This window comes from Pseudonaja textilis, chromosome 3 (assembly GCF_049901715.1).
Source record: "Pseudonaja textilis isolate UNSWEBS1 chromosome 3, rPseTex1.2, whole genome shotgun sequence".
NCBI lineage: Eukaryota > Metazoa > Chordata > Lepidosauria > Squamata > Elapidae > Pseudonaja > Pseudonaja textilis.
The window spans coordinates 187,210,859-187,233,241 of NC_141992.1; the positions used below are offsets into that span (position 1 = coordinate 187,210,859).

Here is a 22,383-nt window from a genome sequence, read left to right on the forward strand (position 1 = left end):
ATTAATTTCTCTGCTTTTATTTCTGCCCTGCTGTGTAATGCCATGGAAGGGACTCTTCAGTAGGATAAGCATCGTTCAGATTTAGTATTTGTTCGCCTGGAGAGTTGAAATGTATCCTAGGAGAAGGAAGCGTCCAATCCCTTTTATCCTGCTGCTAAGCAAGCAACAGATTTTCCATGATGTCATCCATCCTTGAATTGGACTCAGAGGAGAGTAGCAGCTACCTCTTGTGAATTATAAACAAGTATATTTGACTGAAGCTTGCTAATGGGTACGCCACAAGTGCACAGATGACTCATTAAGTCCATGAAGGTTGCAAAAGTGGATTCTGGTATCTCATCCAGCTTCTTGCATTAAATTTCAGCCACAGTCAATTACGCTATGGATCTAGGCATCTATTATTCTTTCCAAAAGTTGGCTGAAACCAACATTCCTCCCTCCCTCCTTCCCTCCCATTTTAAAGCCCTTCTGATGTAGTTCTACAGTCATGGGAAGATGCCCCCATTTCCCATTTAAATTTGCTATGCTCTCTTTCCTGACAAAGCTCAGCATTAGAGCGCGCACCTCCTTTCCCCACTTATATGTGAAAATTCAGGTTGCCAAGGGTAACAAGACAGTGAGGCCTTAATGTGAGGAGGCCCTTAAAAGGCTCTACATTTGCTGAGAAGGTCACAAGTTAGTAGTTTAATGAAAACACTTAAATCAGATTTCAACATAACTTCATTCATCCTGTTAAGCTCACACTTCCTTACCTGCTCCTTAACATTGGAAAGATCCAACGTGTAGTTCAGAGCTGTTTTGGCAGCCTTGTATGGCTCCCAGGCTTCTCCCAGATTGACTGATATCCCCATGTAAATGCTAATAACCTGTAAACAGAAGCCCAAATAAAGTCCCTGAAAACTCCAGTTGTCCATACATTTATGGGGAAAGAAAATCATCAAAATGTCATAAAACAGATTTATGTCTGGTTGGCTGCGGAGATGGCTAACCATGGTTGCAGCATTAGCTATGGTGGCTATACATGGCTTTAGAGATGGTTAACCATGGTTATGAATGTGGTTAGCCATGGTTGTGGTGTGACAGCTGTGGTTGTGATTTGATTAGCTACTATTGTGAAGGCAGTTTAATGGCTATCTGGCAGACATTTTAAAACTAGTGGAAAGTCAATGCTGGACAGGAATGCAGGTTTAGTTATGGTTATGACTACCCATGATTGTGGAGACAGTTATCTGTAGTTATGTGGCCAGTTAGTCATGGGTGTGGAGACAGCTTAGTGGCTCTCTGGCAGACAACATTTTAAGATTAGTAAAGAACAATGCTGCTTGGTCTAACTATAGTGAGAAAACTTAACTGGTTCAAAGCTACAACCACCCCAGAATTAATTAAGCATAAAAGACCCAAGTGAACTCTCAGATCTCTAGTCCTGATTTCCCAACAGATAAAAGGGAGAATAGAATTATCCTCACTGGCTTTGCCTGGCTCTCTTGTATTCACACCAAGGGTCTGAAATGACGATGAAGCAAAAACTTATGGGCAGCTTTTGGAGTGGGTTGGAAAATGAGGAAAAATTACCTCACAAACGTTATCATGCAAACAGCACTGTCATACACTTAGATCAGACATCAAGACTCAATGATGCAATGGCAGCATTGGTGGGATTACCTTATCTAGCATGTGTCATAATTTGAGCATCTCTGAAGTTTGCAATAATGTAATGTAATGTAATGTAATGTAATGTAATGTAATGTAATGTAATGTAATGTAATGTAATTTGGCCAAGTGTGATTAGACACACAAGGAATTTGTCTCCGGCACAGCTTTCAGTGTACATGCAAAGCAACAGAATCATCATCATCATTGTACCAATAGTAGTAGTAGTAGTAAAGAAGATAATAAGATCTTCAGTCATACTACATGGGTATATAAATACTTATTAGACAGTACTGTGATGATTAGGTGTTCAGCAGAGTGTTGTCCCTGTGTCTACTTGCTTTAGCATGCAATGTCCTACAGTGGCATCCTGAAGGGAACGGTTGAAACAGTTTATGCCCAGGATGTGAGACGCTGAGGCAAATCAGTCATTAATAGCAGCTCCAACAATATATTTACCCAATTGTCTGGAAAATATTTATCTACTATTTCTCTCATCTTTGCTTGTTGGGTATGAAGAATGGAGGGGTCGAAGTAAAGCGTCACATACAACATGGCTGCCTGTGTCGCCAGAGCTGTGCTGCGATGCTCTGGAAGTGGATATGCAGAAACCTGAGAAGGGAACAGAGTGAAAGTGCACCTTGTTAAGTCTGCTGGCCATTTTCCTACTTCTTTCCCCACCCTGGGCCTTGTCCAGCCCAACTTACCTGGTTGTAGATATCATCTGACCTCAAACGGCCAATCACCATGCTGATGAATATTTTGTTGATGGGCACCCTGCTGAAGTAACTCTCGGGATAGTTTGTGGGCCTTTTTGCTCCGGGCTGACTTGAATACCCCGTGCTCCGAAGCAGCTTACATATATCATCCATATTGGAGTCAGCAGAACGAGCAGCACTGGATGGGGCATGACAAGCACACATCACCAATGGAGGATCTTATCAAAGTACAAGTCGTTTAGCGACCGTTCAAAATTGTGATGGACCTTGGAAAAACTACTTATAACCCAGATTTAGAGTTCTAACCACCACTCACACCCTTCAATCACATGCTTGGCAACCAGCTTACATTTACAGCCATTTGCTTTGCCCACGATTTAAAATATTTTTTGAAAGAAACTAGCGTTTGCTTCCAGTTTCCAGAAGAAACTGTTCCATGGTAAACTGTTGTTCATTAATAACTATGGCATTTGTTTAATGACCACCACAAAAAAAGATAATAAAAATCAGATTTGGTCACCCATTTCCTAATTGTCACAACTTTAAGAGCAAAATTGTGGGCTCCTACAATTGTAAGTTGAGGATTACCTGTACAGCAAAAAGATAAACTTGCAATTCCTTTGATTTCATAGGCACATCCTAATCATTATTTTGGTAGCAAAATGAAAACAGTTTTTCTCCTTCATTTTAAGATTTTTTTTTTTCAAATTCTCAGTTTGCCTTTGAGCCCTGGTATTTTCTGAATGTCTTTCATGCAAGCACTAGCCAGACCAGACTCTAAAGACTGGCTCAATGTTGCAATGTAGCTCAGCATCAATGAAAAAGTGTTTCCCCATCTTGGGAACTTTTAGGATGAGTGAACTTGAACTGCAGAATTTCCCTGCCAGCCATGCTACCTAGGGAATTCTGGGAGTTGAGGTTCACACATTTTAAAATTTGAAAGTTGAGAAACATTGGAGAGAGAGTTTCCTTTAAAGGCATCGCACATGATTCTTAACACAAGTATATTGATGCAATCAAAACAGTGGTTGAGTTTGCATGAAATAATCAAGCACAAAATAGCCAATTGATTATATTCTGATTCAGAGATGTCGTACCTGTATCGATAATAGGAAACGAGCATTCTCTCTCGGACTTCGCCTTCAATTTTCTGATCAATGACAAGGAGCATGACACCATACAAATAAAGAGCTTCACACTGCAGCAAACAAGACAGACAGAGAGAGATTCACAGTTAAAACTGCAAGGATGTTAAATAAAGAATGTAATTTCCTGTTACATCAAACTCATTTATTAGTGTTCTCCATCATAGAAATTTTGTGATGTGTCTAATTAAAATTTCCTCATTCTTCGGTGAAAGCAGTTTGGTGTAAGTAGTGAAGGCAACAGGTTACAAACCAGGAGATGAAAAGATTAAAATATCTAAAAAATATAAACAGTAAATAAGTATTGCTGCATGGTTAGAGTCAGTTTACCAATAGCTGTTTTCCGTCCTCATTCAGCAGCACTGCTTCCAGAGTTTGCTGAATGTAAATCCCTTCATTGAGATCATCCAGGTATCTAGAAACAATAAGAATAAAATATAAATTAATTTTCTGCAGAGATAAATGTTATTAAAGGCTCCTGCTTATATACAAATTTATTCCCTACTTTAACTGGGCTTCCAAACTCTTTGACATAAATTCTTTCCGAAGTTCCTTGGCATCGAGAAGAATAAAAAGCTGATGTGGCCAAAGAGAAGAATTGGTAGCTATAAAACACATTATCTGGATGTCATTTACGGCTTTATATCCAAAGGACCTCAATTAATTTTATTTAGTTATGTGACACGTTAAGAATTGTTGATGATTATCAAGCTATTTGGGGAGATGTTTCTCTTAATCACAGATTATTTAAATCATTCTTTGATACAGTCTTTCTCTGTTTAGGTAGTCCTCACTTAATGACCAGTCGCTTGGTGACTGTTTGAAATTACAACAGACACCCCCAAAAGCTACTTATGACCCAATTCTGGAATTCTGATGGCTGCGCACATCTCCATATGCAGTCACATTACTGCATTTTGGGGTGCTATATTTTATGTGTACCTTTATGGTTGATTGCAGTGTTGCACAGTAACATAACAATTTATGTTTTTTTCTGACTTTTTTGACTTACTTCCAACAAAAACATCCATTGGAACACATTGATTTGTTTCCATGATTGTGGTGTTTGATTAATGACTGCCCTAAAAAAAGTCATAAAATCAAGCACAGTCATGTGGGTGACTCAACTTACCACCACCATGACTTACAACAGAAATTCCAGACTCCATTACAGTTGTAAATTGAAGATTACCTTTACTAAAGTATATTACTGTTCTAACCTAGGCTTCCTTAGAAAGCACAAAACACAAACTTAATTCCAGCAAACCTCTTTTATTTCCACGGCTGTGAATTACATTCATTCACAGCCTGCGAGGCTTCACAGTCTTTCAGGGGAATGTTTATAAATACCCACTTTATCGTACTTGGAATGCTGCCAGAGAACTAATTGCTAAATGCAGGGCAAGGCCAAACTTGACACAAAGTCAAACAGAACTTTTCAAACCTTGAATCGACCAGACGAACTAATTGCTTCCTGCAAAAGCTCACATCCCGTCCACTCCTCTTTTATGTCCTATAGTAGGGGCCAATTATCTGAGCTATGGCCTTACTCCTGAGTTGACCTTGCTTTCTCAATTGTTCTTGTCTTCTGGTAGTCCTGCGCACGCGCAGGCTGGGAACCAGTTCCAGAAACTCCTCCGCCTCACTGTTGTCTGAGTCTGAAGGCAGCTGATGACTGCCAGCCTGTCCTGGCCCCATCTCTGCCTCTGATGCAGAGCCCTCGTCCGAGCCCTCCCCAATCTCCAAGACTGGCCCAGGTTCCTCCCCAATCTCCCCACTACTGTCGGACTCTACTGCCAACTCCGTCAGCTGATGGGGGGCCACAACAATTACAAATTTAAAAAGACAAATGTCAAAATTCAATGTCACAGTTTTACATCAGTATCTTATTAGGGCTATCCTATAATAGGAATGTTGAGGAAAACTCTGAAATGGCATTTGCATACTTTCTCTTATACTCCCCACCCATTTAATTATTTACCAAATTCATGTTTCTGACAAATATATCGTAGCTAGTAACCCTGGACAAATAATCTGAGATCATGCCATCTTCTTTCCCAATTTTTAAAATATTCTATGTCAAACATTTTGCTCCAAGCAAATAAGGTGAATATGAGTGAATTCATATTTACAAACTACAAGGTGTTGTATGTGTGTAGAATTCTGCTGTGTTTCTCTTGTGTTCTGAAAAAAATCTGAAATCTAAGCAACAATGACTTAATGATATTTCACATAATCACAAGCTATTCCCTTGGCTGTAACACATTTTCTGTTCTAAATCAGTTGCTGCTATTTCAATTGCACATCCAATTGCTTACCTGTTTAAATCAACAATATATTTATGAACACTTTGGAAAGCCAAATAAAATCTGGTCAAAATTTCTATGTTGTTTTCACGAAATTCATCATCTAAATCTTGCAGTTCAGGTTTGGCTTCTAGCTTCCCTTCACACAATTCAGGCCCCTAAAATGGGGGGAAAATCAGAAACAGAATTAGCAGAATTAGCATGACAGAACATTAAACATTTAATATTTCATTTATTAGCATCTGGCAAAACTGAAATTAACTTTAAAGAATGCTTCAGTACAGCATAATTCTTACTTTGAAATAGCTGAAATCAAATATGATATCTCCATATTTTTGTTGATCGGCTTTGTCTTTGAGGCGGAATACAGGTGGGACAAACTCTGAGAGTCTTAGCAATTCAGCAATGATAGCATTTCCACAAGACACAATCCGAAGAATGGCTTGTCCACAAAGATTATTTTCCGCTAAGAAGTCCAACATGGCGAAGAGGAAGAAGGCGGTATTTTCAGTGTAGATTTATGCAGTTGTCAAAATTATCTGAAGAAAAATCCTTTGCAATTCCTCCATAACATTCCTGAAAAAATCATTAACCACATAACATTTTAATGTTGTTTTTTTCAGGCTATTATTTTTTCAAACTGAAGGTTGAATTTTGCAACAACATTTTTACTGCAGAAGATAATTTAAAAGTTTTATTTGGAAGTAAATGCAGACCTCAGGATACAGCAGTTTGTGACAAGGATTTAAAGATTTATCCAGATTCAGTTTCTCTAGGGCAATGGTGGCTAACTTTTTTGGGCTCCTGTGCCAAAAATTGCGCGTGCACCAGTGCATACACACTCATGTGCCAGCACCCAGAATGCAATGTGCACACCCCTCCCCACGCCCCCTATGCATGCGTGTGCAATCCCCCCCTCCCGCCACCCCCCTACCTGCACTGTGCCTCACAGCTGATTTTTTGGCTAGTTTGAAGCCTTTTTCGGCCTCCCAGAGGCTTGGAAAAAACTTCTGCAAGACTTTTCAGGCCGAATTATAGGCCTGTTTTGTCACTTCCAGTACTACAGGCCTCAAATCACAGAAAAAAATCAGCTGTGAGGTAAGCGCATGCGCAGTGAGGTAAGTTTGCCTGCGGCTCACGTGTAGCACAAGTGGCACGCATGCCATGGGTTTGCCATCACGGCTCTAGGGTCTTTTTCTGGCTACAAAATGGCTCCATTCCTGTGTTGGGTAATGATATAATACAGTTGGGCAAAATGTCTGCTTAATACAATCATTAATAAAGAACAGAATTATTAAAATGAGATTATCAATGAAGTCAAATAGAACCTTCATATGCCAGGCTAATATATCTTGCAGAAACTAAGTGCTACATTTTTAAAAAAAAAAAATCCATTATTTTCTCATGCAATTTACTTTCATAAAAACATCCAGCTTTTATGAAAATGATTCAAAGCAGGAAGCTAGAAAACATTTTGGTGATATGTCAAGTTTTTTTAAAAAAAAGAATAAAGGGTATGCACATAATTTTGAATTTGAAACCATTTTAATTAAAAAAAAAACAGTAGGATGGTCAGAGTGAATTGCAACTGTTTGCAACAGGAGAGGAAAACAAATTCCCATTTTCAGTATAAACATTTTTAAAATGAATTGTTTGCAAACTTGGGTTACTTTTGCATAACTGGACATCAATGAGATTAAGCTTCCTTCCTATCATTTTAAAACTCACCTTTCAAAGTGATATTTATGTCCCACATTTTCACTCTTGGAGATCACAGAAGGTGAGCAGAGTAAGCCAGACTGACAATGACAACTGAACTGGGGAAATCTACCACTGCTCCCCCAATGATTTTGCCCTCCACATTTAATTAACAACTAATTTAATTAATAATGAATATTATTAGGCCCTTTGTTAAAGGCCAGGCAGAATTACAGGCACTCACATTCACTTATAGTTCTTTTTATAATTTTTCAACTGCTTTTAATTACATTTTAGTACTTTGAAGGTTGCTAAATTCTGTTCTACTGTCTATTAAATAAGGCAGATCTTGATAGCTCATGGACGACTTCACCATCAAACTGTAATGTACTATTATGTCTCGTTCTGTTCTGTTGGATTTTATTTTAATGTTTTAATTTAATGTAGTAATAAAAAAGTGACTGATTAACGCTTCTGCTTCTTAATTGTATCTATCGATTGCTTGGTTTTTCTTAGCTAAACTCTGTGTGCTGCCCATGCGTGAGATGGGCAGTTCTATAAATTTAATAAATAGATTTTCCCCCCAAGAGCATCGAACTGTATTATCGTATACAGTTTTATAACTGTATTATATATTAGTATTATACAATATATAATACTTCGGTATTATCGCATTACCTAAAATAACACTCAATAGTTGATCATGAATTAACAATTGCACGAAAGTATTTTCCGTACCGGACTTAAGACAAGAGATGGATGGAGCTTTCTTTCTCTTGGGGCTCCCCTTGTCAAATCTGCAGGGAGACTCGCGGGTCGGGTCAGGATCCTTGGGTGCATGCAAGTCGTTAGAACAGGTGCAAAGTTGAGTGCAAGCCGAAAAACAGCCAGCAAAGAGAAGAAACAGGGCCGGAAACCAAAGCGAGACTGCAGGCGGCCATCAAGACCAGGCAGGGCCAGGCGAGCTTCCCTTCATCTTGTGTCACATGAGGGTTTAACGCGGTCATGTGAACAGGCGCCGGCGTATGAGACGCCTCGCCACCCTTCCGAGTTGTCCCGCCTTCTCTTGCAAGCATCTGAGCGAGGATTCAAAATAAGAGGAAAAGAGAAAAATAAAAGGTTTTCCCCCCACCTCGTTCCCGAGGAAACAGGTAAGGGAGAAAGGGATGCTTCGACTAAATGCTGGTGGAATAACTGCACCCACCCCCGCGCTTGATTCGCTTCCTGGATGAATCCGTTTTTTGCATTCACACGATGCTTTGAATCCCCAGCTAGCAAAGGGACTCGGCTTCGGTGCAAGCTTGGGGAGCTTTACTGATTGTATGGATGCAGTCCTGATTTGGGGCGTGTGGCGCGAAGGGAGCCAAGTTTTCTGGGGAAAGAAAGCGGGGAGAGTTTTCATTTCTGAAAAGATGCTGCTGTGGAATTCTGGGAATTGAAGTCCGCACAACTGAAAGTTGCCTAGTTTGAACAAAAATATTGATTTATATCTTGCCTCTCAACAGGTTCCCTGACAATGACAGTTTGGTTGAGTTCTAGCTCACCTCGGCTTTCCAAATCATTTTTTACTTTGTTGGCAAATGGTTTTTTTTTCTTTATATTGATATTTATATGATTTGATTGTTTATTGTACCCTATGACTATTATTAAGTGTTGTACCTTATGATTCTTGACGAATGTATCTTTTCTTTTATGTACACTGAGAGCATTTGCACCAAGACAAATTCCTTGTGTGTCCAATCACACTTGGCCAATAAAGAATTCTATTACTATTTTACCACACAATCAAGTGGTTGTTTTGTTGTCTGCCAAGCAAAGAAAACATAAGCACACTATGTTCCAATAAGAATAATCCATAACCATTCAAGAGATGTATGGGATCAAGCCAGCATTTTGGGTTAGAAGCAAGTGAAATGGGCATTTATGAGGACCCACAATTTTAGGTGCTGGAACCTATATCTAGGTATTATAAAAGTGGACACACGGCTAATGGAAAAGTGGACTTCTGGTGCTAAAATATATTTGGTTTTGGTTTGGCAATTTCTGGTTTAGCATGATGTGAATCCCAGATACATTTTTGTGCTTCATTCAACAGGTGGGAAAGAAAAGGTCTTAATTTCAAGCAATCTTGTGTATACTTGTGTAGCTTCTCAAGAACAGTGTGAAGTGGCTGGTGCTTGCCATCTTCTGAGATAGTTCTGGAGTCTAGCCTAGGGGAATTTCTTAGTGGTCTCCCTTCCAAATATTAATTGGTAGGTATGTGAGAATGACCTTGGGGGACTGATCCTGTCTGAGGAATGGTCAGATAACAATTTCAAAAAAGGAAAATAGAATAGAATAACAGGGTTGGAAGGGACCTTGGAGGTCTTCTACTCCAAACCCCTGCTTAGGCAGGAAACCCTATACCATTTCAGACAAATGGTTGTCCAATCTCTTCTTAAAAACTTCCAATGTTGGAGCATTTACAACTTCTCAAGGCAAGTTGTTCCACTGATTAATTGTTCTCATTGTCAGGAAATTTATCCTTAGTTCTAGGTTGTTTCTTTCCTTGATTAGTTTCCACCCATTGCTTCTTGTCCTGCCATCAGGTGCTTTGGAGAATAGCTTGACTCCCTCTTCTTTGTGGCAACCCCTGATATATCAAAACACTGCTATCATGTCACCCCTAGTCCTTCTTTTCATTAAAAGTAAGAGAGAAAATAGCCCACAGTTATATAGTAGGTGGACCAAGAAGAAACTCTTCCTAGTATTCCAGAATATAAAATAGATGGTGGGAGATTTGTACTTTCAGACTTGCAAGATTCTCTTAATGTAGCCTTACAATAACAGAATTACCTTATCTAGCCATATTCCTGGTATGGTCTACTTCGTAAGGCTGACATAATCAGGCCATATCATACTTTGTGTGCAAGATTAATCGAGTGCTGCCACCTTGTGAGAGATTTATTCAATAAGCAATGGTTGGATCAGGGCTTACAGTGTCATTGCTTAGATGCACAGGTCCTGCTAAATTGCAGTGACATTTGTTTGACTCATTGTTGCTATAGAACAGTGATGGCTAACCTTTTTGGGCTCCCGTGCCGATAATTGGCAGTGCGCTTGCCTGCTCGTGCTTGCGTGCCATCACCCAGAAGGCAATGTATGTGGCCCCCCCATGCCTCCTGCACATGTGCACACAACCAGGGGTGGAATTCTACCAGTTCGCACCTATCTGGTAGAACCGGTTGTTAACATTCTAAGCAGTTCAGAGAACCGGTTGTTAGAAGAAATTACTGGACTAATCCTGTAAGGGAGGCAGGAAGGAAACATTCTGGTGTTGCTTACAGAAATTGCCTCTCCGTTAACCATTATTACATTCTTGGCAGGACTAGGCTTCCTGTCTCAGAAATTTCTCTGGAGTTTTTTTCCCCTCCTTTGCTGGTACTTTGCTTGTGTGGAGTGACCATTCAAAGTTACAATAGCACTGAAAAAAGTGACTTATGACCGTTTTTCACACTTATGACTGTTGCAGCATCCCCATAGTCATGAGAGGCCAGGCAAGGAGATGCGTGCCTTGATATGAGTGATATTGAGTTGGCCACACCCAGCCAATAACATGACCACCAAGCCATGTCCACCCAGTCACATGACCGCCAAACCACACCCACCAACTAAGCCACGCTCACAGAACCGGTTGTTAAAAAATTTGAATCCTACCCCTGCACACAACCCACGTGACTTGCACGATCTGCGCTTCTGCGCATGAGTGTGTGACACATGCTGTGTGTTTCTGCACCTGTGTGTGTGACCACCCCATGCGCTTCATGCTTCTGGGCATGCATGAGTGTGTCCTGCACGGCCCTGCACCCCTGCACATGCACGCCAGATACCTGACAATCAGCTGGCGGGCGTGCAGTGTGCGCAAACACTGTAGACCTTTTCTGGGTGAGTGCTCGTGTGCCAGCAGTAATGGCTCTGAGTGCCACTTCCGGCACACATGCCATAGGTTCACCACCACGGCTATAGAAACTAAGCCGTGACCCTTCACAAACATAGCTTAGTGTGGTATCTGATATGTCAGTATTTCCCATAAACTAACCAGTGATGAAACCACAGTCAGAATGAACAGGTAAAAAATTAGCAGCAGTTAAAATTATATGAGAGCAATAACATCCTGGTATGCTTACAGTGACAGTAAAAATAGCCCTTGTACTATAAAATCCTAAATTTAGAATTGCCCAAGCTAGGGTAGGATGTTATTATTATTAAATGTACAGGTAGTCCTTGACTTACAACAGTTTGCTTAGTGACAGTTCAAAGTAACGACACTGAAAAAAGGGACTTATGACCATTTTTCACACTTATAACCGTTGCAGCATCTCCATGATCATGGGTTCAAAACTCAGATGCTTGGTAACTGGTTCATATTTATGTTGGTTACAATTGTCCTGGAATTATATGATCCCCTTTTGCGACCTTCTGACAAGCCAAGTCAATGGGGAAACCAGATCCACTTAACACGTAACAACCGTGTTACTAATTTAACAACTGCTGAACAAATGTGGCAAGAAAAGTCGTAAAATGGGGCAAAACTCACTGAACACATTTCTCTCTTAGCAACATAAATGTGGGGTTCAATTGTGATCGTAAGCTGAGGACCACCTGTATTTACCACCTGTCTCGTTTTGAAGAAACACTACTTCTTAACCTTGTTAAGGAGAAATGCTAAGGTTTTCATTGCTACGTTGGCGCAAAGTTTTCAGAAGTTATTTACCTCAGCAAATGCATCTAACAAAATCAAGGGTGTCTTTTTAGCTGTTGTTTTCTCTAAAAGGTGGGGAAAAAAATCAATTGTGCTAGGAGAGCTTTACACAGTTTTGCGTTTGTGTGCCAGTGATACCTGATACTCATGCCTTAGACACCCCCTGACTGGATTACTGCAGTGTGGTCTACATGGGGCTGCCCTTGAAGAGTATCCATAGCTTCAGCTTGTGGAAAATGTGGTGGTGTCGGTAATGATAAGTAAGTGCTTCCAAACAGCATGGGTTAACATCTCTGTTTCCAGAATTGCATGGGTTGCTAGTTTGCTTCTGGGTCTAACTCAAGATTTTGACCCCTAAAGCCCCATTGTGGCATGGTAACTAGGTTATTTGGGGGACTGCCTTGTTCTGATTAGATCTGCTCATCACCTCAGATCCGGCACGAAAGACAAAGGCCGTCTCTCTCAGGGAACTACACCTGGCGAGCCTGAGGAGATGGGCCTTCTCTGCTATGGTGCCTGCCTAAGGCAGCTTCTAAAGTTTGGTCTTCTAATTTTGGGCCATTTTTAGTTAATTTGGGGCCATTTCCCCCCCACTTTGCTCCTTAACTATAGTACTAGAGCCTGAAGATCCTCCTTGGTGGAATTAAAATTGGAAGACCTGACGCAAAACAGGCCGTTTCTATTCAATTGCTACTTGGCCAAACACTTGTTGCGACTTGGTTTGTTTACAGTATTTTGAAACATATATAGTACATGAAATACAATGAAATAGTAGGGTGGGTTTATTTCTGGCCTATTTTAATTCAGGTTTTGAATGGGAGAACATCAAGAAATCCTGGGGCAGAAAGGGAACTGAAAAGTTAAAAACTTTCTGGAAAAAGAAACTATTTCCATATTATTGCCAAGAAAATTATGAATTGGCGTATGAATTGAAGGATTCTTCAGCTATTATACAAAAAGAACTAAAAGTCTTTAAGCTTTAAAAGGTTAAAAGAACACTGATTTTTACAACACCTTGTATATATTTCATTTCATTGTTTGCGATATTTGGATTAATATGCAAACTTGTTTTCTGTGTATAGTCAAGAATTAATTTTCTCTCTCTGTATCCCGTTTGAGGCAAAACCATGCATATTCTTTGAGAGAAAGCCTAATTTAACATTCATTTTTCATTTTTTATGTTTAAAACTGTTCACCATATATACTTCAGAGAAATTTAATCCTCATTTTCCATTCTATGCAAAACGGTGTTCATTATTTTTGTTTATTTTCTTACATATATTTTATTATTCTGCTAATTGGTTGAAAGGTTTTCATAGCATCTGTGGTTGAAGAGGAGAAAAACACCCCATATTTATTAAAAGCCATTACACCACTGCTTAAAATGAAACAAATCTCTCAATCAAAATGAAATAATAGCAGAAGTTTGAAAGGCATTGAGAGACGATGTCAATGGGTAGTTGACTTAAAGCCAATGTGATTTGCTCTATATGCCTGCTATATACCCAGCTAATATATTAAGTGACTGCGTGTTCAATAAAATGTATAGACTTCCTGTGCATGATCCAACCTCATGTGGAGAAATGTCATCAGTTATATCACATATAGTGTTATGTCACCAGGCCTGGGCCTCCCTGAAAACTGAAGAGATGGCTCCATTATTGAGGTGGATATGCTCATTTTTCTCTGCGCTGGAGTTTGGGCATAAGTTTAACAATATTTAATTTTATTTAAATAAATAGAAATATTTAAATATTTAATTTTCTAACACTGACTTTTTACACATTTATACAATTGCTTTTATATATTCACTGTTTTACTTGGTTATAATACACAACACAGAGTCAGTGGGATGGGGATATAAATTCAATAAACAAATTAATGTCACATGTATATGTTGTCTCTCCATCTGTCAGATGAACATGCAAATGTTCATTTGGTAGGAGGACATTGAATATTTCCTTGTTTTTGTGATTTTTGAATTGATCTAAGAAAAGTCTTGTCCCAAAGATGGACATTGATTGCAGCTTCTTGTTTCTTTAAAATTAGATTGAAATGGATAAGCCAGCTTATTCATGGATAAGCCAGCTTATTCAGCAGGCTCATTCCTTTATGGACTGGGAAAATTGTATTATTTTATTGATTGGCTGATACCATTTTTGAGCCTGCTTTCTGTTTAAACCACTTTAAAAAAACACCAGATGGGTCACATGCATGTTATAGAATAATAAAACATTGTAGTGATAACTATTGCGTTTTTTTTTTTAGGGCGCTTGATCAAAATGTCCAGACAGCCATTGATTTCTTTTAGTGGTGTGGACGCATGTCTGAGTTCTCTGAAAACTTGCAAGACCTATATAAACACTGGCATGGATATAACCACAAATGTGGCCCTTGATCTTGTGGAAAATCACAGTGAGTTCAGTTTTGGGATTTATTCTTGTTTCTTTTTCAAAACATTCAGGGGGGTCTTGCAGGCTTCAGCCCTGTTCTTTCATTGTATGATTCAGTATGGGCATCCTTTTAGGTATTTCAGCTGATTTTCTGTCAGCTTGAACTTGGCTACCATGCAGCATAACAAACAAAATTTCTGATTTACAATAGGGATCTTGAGGAGGGCTGTTCTCTCTTGTACTCTGAATTCTAAGACCTTCATAATAAGATCCTTTCCCCACCCCCAAATTTCTTTCCAGCATCTGGGCTCAATACGTCCTTTCCAGGTGCTAAACTGCTTTTTATATAGGTGTGGTTATAACTGTTGGGGAAAAGCAGTGAGCTACAAATTGTGCGATGCCATCTCCAGAGTGTTCAATGCCATTTAGGTGAAGGGAAAATGGCATCTTTGAAAGCTAGGTGGTTTCTCCTTGTATCAGTAGATCAGTTTTGGGGGTGCATGTCGACGGATGAAAGTTCAAAAAGTTTGGAGGGTGAGGGAAACTAAGACCTTTGTTCTTCTCCTTTTCTGACTGTACCAGAAGCAAAAATATTTGTGTTGTTCCAGGAGATGGCTGTAATTCAACACTGAGTGCAGTTGCTTGCCTTTGTGGATATGAGGCCTAGCTGTGGGGCGCTCAGGTTTATTTATTCTTACGTATTTTACAATATTTGAAAAGCACCTTAATCCAGAAGATAGTGGGCTATGTACTAAAAAGAGAAGAACATATTAATTAATTGCATTCAAATGGGGCATTAAAATTACCAACCTACTACATTCAGAAGGATGTATACACCCCACAACGCTCACTCAAAATGGTTTTAAGAAAAGAAAGTTGCATCCCTGGGTTTTGGTAGTGGAAAGCATGTTTTGGGGCTGCTACCAAAATACCTGTTTTTCAACCCACACATCTCTTAGATCATATGGAAACAGGACTCTAGTAGACCTCTTCTTGAAATTTAGACCAGATAGACAGAATTATACTTGATCTGAAGAAGGCCATGTTAGGGTAAAAATGTGGCTTGTGATTCAGCCCAGATGTTCAACTTCTTGTTCCAAATTATGGAAATTCCTCTTAATTTTCATCTATTGGTTCTAGACCTCTTTTCTAGGGCAATGTCTACTCCCTCTTTTATGTGATTACACTTTGGATTTTTGAAGACTATTTTCTGATCTCCACAGTTGTCTCTTCCTTTGGCTAAACATACCAAAATGTAACTGATCTAACACCAAGATTTAAGATTATCTGTTATTTATTTTTTATAAGACTTGAGAAAATATAACAGTAGGATCAGTTTAACTATAAATATTCTCTGGATCAAAAAGAGGCTAGATAGCTTGTGGTGCTTCAGTTGGCAAACCTACACGTATTTGGGAATTGAACTGGGTGGCTCAAAGTCCCTTCTAATTCTGCAGTTGTATATTCCTGCTTATATCCGCCACCACAGCCCTGCAAAATAGGTTGGGCTGATAAGAGAATGATTGGCCAAACATCATTTTGTAATTTTTTATGGTGAAGCAGTGGCTCAGTAGTTAAGACATTGAGCTTGTTGATCAGAAAGGTTGGCAGTTCAGCGGTTCAAATTCCTAGCGCCGTGTAACGGAGTGAGCTCCCATTACTTGTCCCAGCTTCTGCCAACCTAGCAGTTTGAAAGCACATAAAAAATGCAAGTAGAAAAATAGGGACCACTTTGGTGGGAAGGTAACAGCGTTCTGTGTGTCTTCGGCATTTAGTCATGCCGGCCACATGACCACAGAGACGTCTTTGGACAGCGCTGGCTCTTCAGCTTTGTAATGGAGATGAATACCACCCCCTAGAGCCGGAAATGACTAGCACGTATGTGCGAGGGGAACCTTTGCCTTTACCTTTAGGAAGCTGAATAAGGGTCTCTCTCATCAAGATCCATGTCCCTAACCAATGCACTCTACTGCCTCTCAAAGCTTTCTCTCTGCTTGTCATCTCTCAGATAGTTCACAGTTCTTTTATTTCCTAGGTGGTATTGGGATTTGTAGTTTAATATTGTGGATGAAGCATTGTCCTTTGAACAACTATGGAAAAAGCATACCATGAGATGGCAGCAGAGACTTCATATTGCATAACTCATGAAGTTATTTGTGGTCATACTTCTGCTAAACATTCTACAGGTCCCTAGTATTGAAAGCAAAAGGATTTAGGACTATGTCTTAAAGAAGGCATGAACAAAGAATTCCATTGTAAGAGTTAACAGATCAAACTGGTCTTTTAAAATAAATTTAAATCAAGATTTTAGCATGCCTTTCTGTACTGGGAATGTCACATCTTCTTGCTTTGCATTGCCTACTGGGATTCTCAATCTGTGTGTCAGTGATGTCATGAAGTGATGGCATGCCAGTGATGGGGAAACAGTAATTTTCTGGATTAACAACTTTTAAGATGTATGGATTTCAATTCCCAGAATTTCCTAGCTGGCTGGGGAATTTGGGGAATTGAAATACACACATCTTAAAGTTGCTGAGATTGGGAAGCACTGCTCTAAAAGTAATTGGACTCAACTTCCAGTCAGCCACTATAGTCATGATAATAGGAATTGCAGGACCACAGTTTCCTCTCATTTTCCTTGTGCTATTAAGTCCTCCTTGGTAGAGCTGTTCAGTATAGCTAAAGCTGCTTTCAAAGTATAAACATGCATAATGCTATTTTAATTTTTTGGCAGGTTTGCCTGGCAATTTACATGCCAAATCATTACAATTTTCCTCAAAGTTACTCATACAGTTTAAGGGGTTAAATAAAATAATTATAAATTGTTAGCCCTAGAAGGTAGGCCAAGTCACAAAACTGATCCAGCAGATATTTTGGGAATTGTCCTTTTGAATATCAATCCTACCATAGGGAACTGCAGGACATTTAGCAGAGGCATGTAAGATATAATAATAGATTCTACAAAGTCTATTCAAGTTTCTCTGTGTTGTATTTTATATTGAAAAGATCTATGTGGGGTTATTTTGAGTTTCTTCCTCATGCTTCTGTCAGTCTGTGGACTGTTCAAATTCTTTAATGCTCTCTGTCTTCTCTTCCCCAAATTAACTCTTAAGTTTCTTTGTATAAATAGGTTTTTTGTGTTACAGAACTGAAATCTACATCAACCAATTAATTTTACCATTAATTAGTCTGTAAGAATATGAAAAACCTGTCACTTTCACACTCCTAGTCCAATCCCTTAATCACTACACACCATTGGGCATCATCAAGCCTTACAATATGGATCTATCAGAGTCCTGCTTACAGGAGACTCTGTCTGGAGTTGGGTCCTATTTTTTCTTGGGGAAGGGAGATAGGAGCCAAATAATGATATGATATGAGGGCTGATTTTGGAAGTATTTTGGCTATGACTGATCTTGTGTTTCCAGGACACAGATCTCAAACATAAATATGCAAGGGCAACTAGCTAATACAGAAAGATATGTAAGAGTGTGGTGAGAGCCAATGGTGTGTAGTGATTAAAGGGACTGGGAGTGGGAAGACACAGAAAAATTCTCTAAAATCCTCCCTTCCTGTATTATTATTATTATTTTAATTCTACTGTTTAACTATAGAAAATTTACTGGTTAAAATAGTGTTTATCCTAGACTCTAGAAACAACAAAATGATTAGGGAGCTGGAGGCTAACACATACAAAAAACTGTTGCAAGAATTGGGTATGTCTAGCTTAATGAATATCTAAAGGGCTGCCACAAAGAAGAAAGTCAACCTGCTCTCCAAAGCACCTGAAGGCAGGACAAGAAGAAATGGATTGAAACTAATCAAGGAAAGAATCAACCTAGAACTAGGGAGAAATGTTCTGGCCACTGGAACAATTAATCAGTGGAACAACTTGCCTCCATAAATTTTGAATGCTCCAACACTAGAAGTTTTTAAGAAGAGATTGGACAACCATTTCTCTGAAATGGTGTAGTGTTTTCTGCTTGAGAAGGGGGTTTGATTAGAAGATCTCCAAGGTCCCTTCCAACTCTATTATTTTGTTATTCTTTGGACATAATACATTTCCCATTTCATCTTAATGGAAAGATAATCCCAAATCCTTAACTGAGTCCATTCCTCCATTAATCCGTCTAAATGTTTAAAAATCTTGCTTTTTAAAACTGTGGCAAGTATCTGAGGGTCATGGAACTCTATCTTGTTGACTACTTGGAATTCCAAAATTACGCCTATTAGGGATTTTGAACATTTTCCCCAGTAGCCCACATAGCTCCTTTTAAAAAAGTGATTTGTTTTTTTTTAAGGGAAACAACATTTATTTAAAACATAATCCCTAGAGAAGAGATTTTGTGGGGCTGATCCTTCAGCGATGTCTACAAACCATGACTCAGCTGAATCAGGCTGACCTAAGGAAGGAGTTAAAAATACAGAAATGACTGGAAAGTTCTCCCTACATACACTGTTTTTGTGGGGGTGGGGGCACAGTTCACAAGTCCAGTATTGCAGTAACATCTTTATTCTCTGCTTGCCTTGTCATTATTCCTCAGAGAGCTTTCGCTATGTTGTTAACCTGACATAGTTTGGAGAAACTGGGCAGGCTTTACATATTGGGGTTTCCCCTTCTATAAATTTCCTTGTTTGGAAATGTCTCTTGCAAAGGTTAAAGAAAAAAGGGGTTTCTTTCTCACAATGTTGGAAGTTACTTCGTTTGTCTTGTTGGTAACTTTTTTTAAAAAAAAAAATCACTTTCCCAACTTGGGAAATTGTGATGTATTTTTTCCAACCATCACCTGGGCACCCATAACCCATAATGATCTCTTTTAGAATATGAATTTGCCTCTGGTGTAGCTCTTCTAAAGCCACCTGAATTGGAATAAAATGGCTATTCCTATCAAAATTTGGGATTTTCCATCCAAGGTTTAGATTGAGGAAGGTGAGGGATTTCAGTTGATTTCATCAAACACAGTCAATTTTAGGAGAAAACTAGAAAACCTATGACCTGTGGATCACCCTTTCAGAGATACTTCCTTACCTTCAGTGCCTTCAATAATAACAGAAGTTCTAATGTGTTGCCTTCACTGGAAAAGTTGAGATACATCCAGAGATCTATCTCCCTTGAAAGCAGCCCATGTTGAACTGCATGGCACAATCAAACATCAGCATTGGAAATGTTTTGTGACATTTTGTATTACAGTAGAATCTTTGGTCATGACCATAGTTTGTTCCATAACTTTGGCGATTTCTTCGTCTTCTAATATTTCATCTTCAGGAATTTCTGGACCAGGGGTTGTGTTTGATCCCCACCTGAGTATGTGTTTGTGACTAGATTCAAAAATTTTGTGAATTTTTTGATCGGAACCCAATTTGGTCAGAAGCATTCATGACCAGAGGTTCTACTGTACATCATAAATTGTTTAATTATAATTATGTCATAAACTGTTTTATAAAATTTGCCAAATTTCAATTCCATGGGAATGATTGACTCTTGAGTTTTGAACACATTCTGTAAGTTAGGGCATTGGAGGTACCTTGGCTCAAAACATTTTGCCCTAGACTACACTGTTTTGCCCAGTTAAAGGTGATGGGAATGAAAAAAATTAGTACAGGTAGTCCTCTATGTCAATTGAACCCAAAATTTCTGTTGCTAAGCAGGATAATTGTTAGGTGAGTTTTGTTTTGTTCCATTTTATGACCGTTCCTGCTCTTAAGTGAATCATTCCACTTGTTAACGTGGCTGTTAAAGAGAATCTGGCTTCCCCATTGTATTTGCTTGTCAGAAGTCACAAAAAGTGATTATATAACCCCCAGGGCACTGCAACTGTCATAAATATGAGTCGATTGCCAAGCATTCAAATTTTGATCACATGACTGTGGGGATGCTGCAATGGATGTAAGTGTAAAGAATGGTCATAACTCATTTTTTTGTACCATTGTAACTTTAAACAATCACTAAACAAATGGTTGTAAGTTAAGGACTACCTGTAGTAAATAGATTAAAACACTGTTTTGATTAGGTTTGGGGGGAAAAAAAATTTCTAAATCAGGGTGGTAAAAAAATATTGAGTTGGACATTAGCCCCACTATATCCAAGGGGACATATTAACAAATAAGATTGAAGTTACACTTTATCTTAATTTGTAATAATGATTTACTTGGTTTGGCATAATATAATACATGGCTTCTTAAACAAACCATGATTGAGCATAATGCATGAATCCTGCCACTGGCTGGGTCCATTTATCAAATTAAGGCATATGATGGTAGAATGATAGCCTGTTGAACAACTATTGGCTAAGCATAATGTATGAATCTTGACACTAGTTGGGTTGATATATCATATGAAGCCATACTATTGCTTGTTTAAGTTTGCCTTAGTGTGATATCTGTATCTGATAAATGGACTATGTAAACAATACAGTATAGACTGCTGTATGTAAATTAAGTTAATTTTTCATATTCAGTCAACCATGGCTAGAGCAAATTTGGTAGTATGATAGTTGAACATAACCAATGGTTCGATCCATGTATCATGTTAATGAGTAACATTGTTTAGAAGGTCAGCCACTGTAGGTTATTAAATATGGTTATTGCTAGGCCATATATGATATGCCATTGTTGAGGTAATTCCCCGTTAGGAGAATGAGCGCATACAGGGAGACGTAGTGAGAGTAGTGAAGAATAACACACACACAGCACACAGATACACTGTACAGTAAATGTAGGTTTTTACTTCCAATAAACGTTTAAGCAAAGTCCAAAACAAGCATTCCAAGTCATTCACAGGTAAAGCAGTCAGTGTTCAGTCCAGGGATAATCCAAATATCAAAGTCCAGTATCAAAAACAGTTCGGTAACAGGCTTACATCAACCATCAGTAACAGTCATTAGCAGGAACGGCAACTCTCTCCAACAGAAGAAACAGATACTCACAACCAGACAACCAGGTTTCTGGCTCCATTTTATGGCCGTTTGAGAAACCACACCCAATTACAGTTTTAGCATTCTCTTAAAGACATAGTATTGAAATGTCTATCCTAGTTTATATATTTTCAACCCAAATAACTGTTAGGTGACTTAAATTCCTAACAGCCATACACTAAATAAATTTGGTTAATGACTTACTGAATCATGCAAGCCAAGCCAGTTCTAGCTTATTTAACAAACTATGGCATAGTTTGTATAATTTTAAGTGTACTGTGCACTCAGGTACTATAGTGTGTTAAGGATCATAGTATCATACATACAGTACATACATACATATATACATATACACACACACATACTGTACATACAAAATGGAGAATCATAGTAAGATAGAAATGTCAAATCAGAACTTGGAAGTGACTATTCGGGCCATCAGATTCAGGGCAAAAGTCCAAATTAAAGCATTTCTAACTGTTTTAATTGTCTAACTTGAATCCAGAAAGCTGCCATTCTATGCTATGCATTTTTGGAATGATGGAGAAAGGGTCTGTTTTAGGGTACCTCTCGAGATTCTCGTCTTCTGAAAGCTAAATATGGCCATTTTCTTTGGTCTTCCTTGTAAGGCTTAGTTTCTTGTCTTCTGAGCATCCTTGTCTTCTGTGACCCCCTATTGCAATTCCTCAGAATTCTTCTTAAAGTGTGATAATTGTAGAATTGGACATAGTGCTTGAAATGAGTTATGAAAACCCTGCTTGTTCTTCAATTCCAGTTGGACAATTTATAGTTTAGACTGTAGAAAGGTTGATTTAGT

The 22,383-nt window shown here is 38.8% G+C and overlaps 2 protein-coding genes across 3 annotated transcripts in view; one reads left to right on the top strand and one right to left on the bottom strand.

Annotated features, from left to right (window-relative positions):
- WASHC5 (WASH complex subunit 5) overlaps nucleotides 1–8,506 on the bottom strand; it is a 37,078-nt gene extending 28,572 nt beyond the window's left edge. The window contains exons 1-8 of one of the 2 annotated variants that reach the window (XM_026703652.2): nucleotides 8,257–8,506; nucleotides 6,117–6,396; nucleotides 5,833–5,978; nucleotides 3,845–3,929; nucleotides 3,467–3,567; nucleotides 2,358–2,547; nucleotides 2,110–2,262; nucleotides 753–866 (exon numbers count right to left, since the gene is read on the bottom strand). In XM_026703652.2, the coding sequence (XP_026559437.1) occupies nucleotides 753–866; nucleotides 2,110–2,262; nucleotides 2,358–2,547; nucleotides 3,467–3,567; nucleotides 3,845–3,929; nucleotides 5,833–5,978; nucleotides 6,117–6,302 (975 nt within the window). In that variant the 5' untranslated portion in view covers nucleotides 6,303–6,396; nucleotides 8,257–8,506. Of the gene's footprint in view, nucleotides 1–752; nucleotides 867–2,109; nucleotides 2,263–2,357; nucleotides 2,548–3,466; nucleotides 3,568–3,844; nucleotides 3,930–5,832; nucleotides 5,979–6,116; nucleotides 6,397–8,196 lie in introns of both variants that reach the window. The other variant, XM_087931687.1, reaches the window with a different exon arrangement.
- Nucleotides 8,507–8,525: 19 nt separating this feature from the next.
- The window catches only part of NSMCE2 (NSE2 SUMO ligase component of SMC5/6 complex), a 243,656-nt gene continuing 229,798 nt past the window's right edge, over nucleotides 8,526–22,383 (top strand). Inside the window, exons 1-2 of the mRNA XM_026703655.2 lie at nucleotides 8,526–8,669; nucleotides 14,528–14,674. Coding sequence (XP_026559440.1) covers nucleotides 14,542–14,674 — 133 coding nt within the window. The 5' untranslated portion in view covers nucleotides 8,526–8,669; nucleotides 14,528–14,541. The remainder of the gene's footprint in view (nucleotides 8,670–14,527; nucleotides 14,675–22,383) is intronic.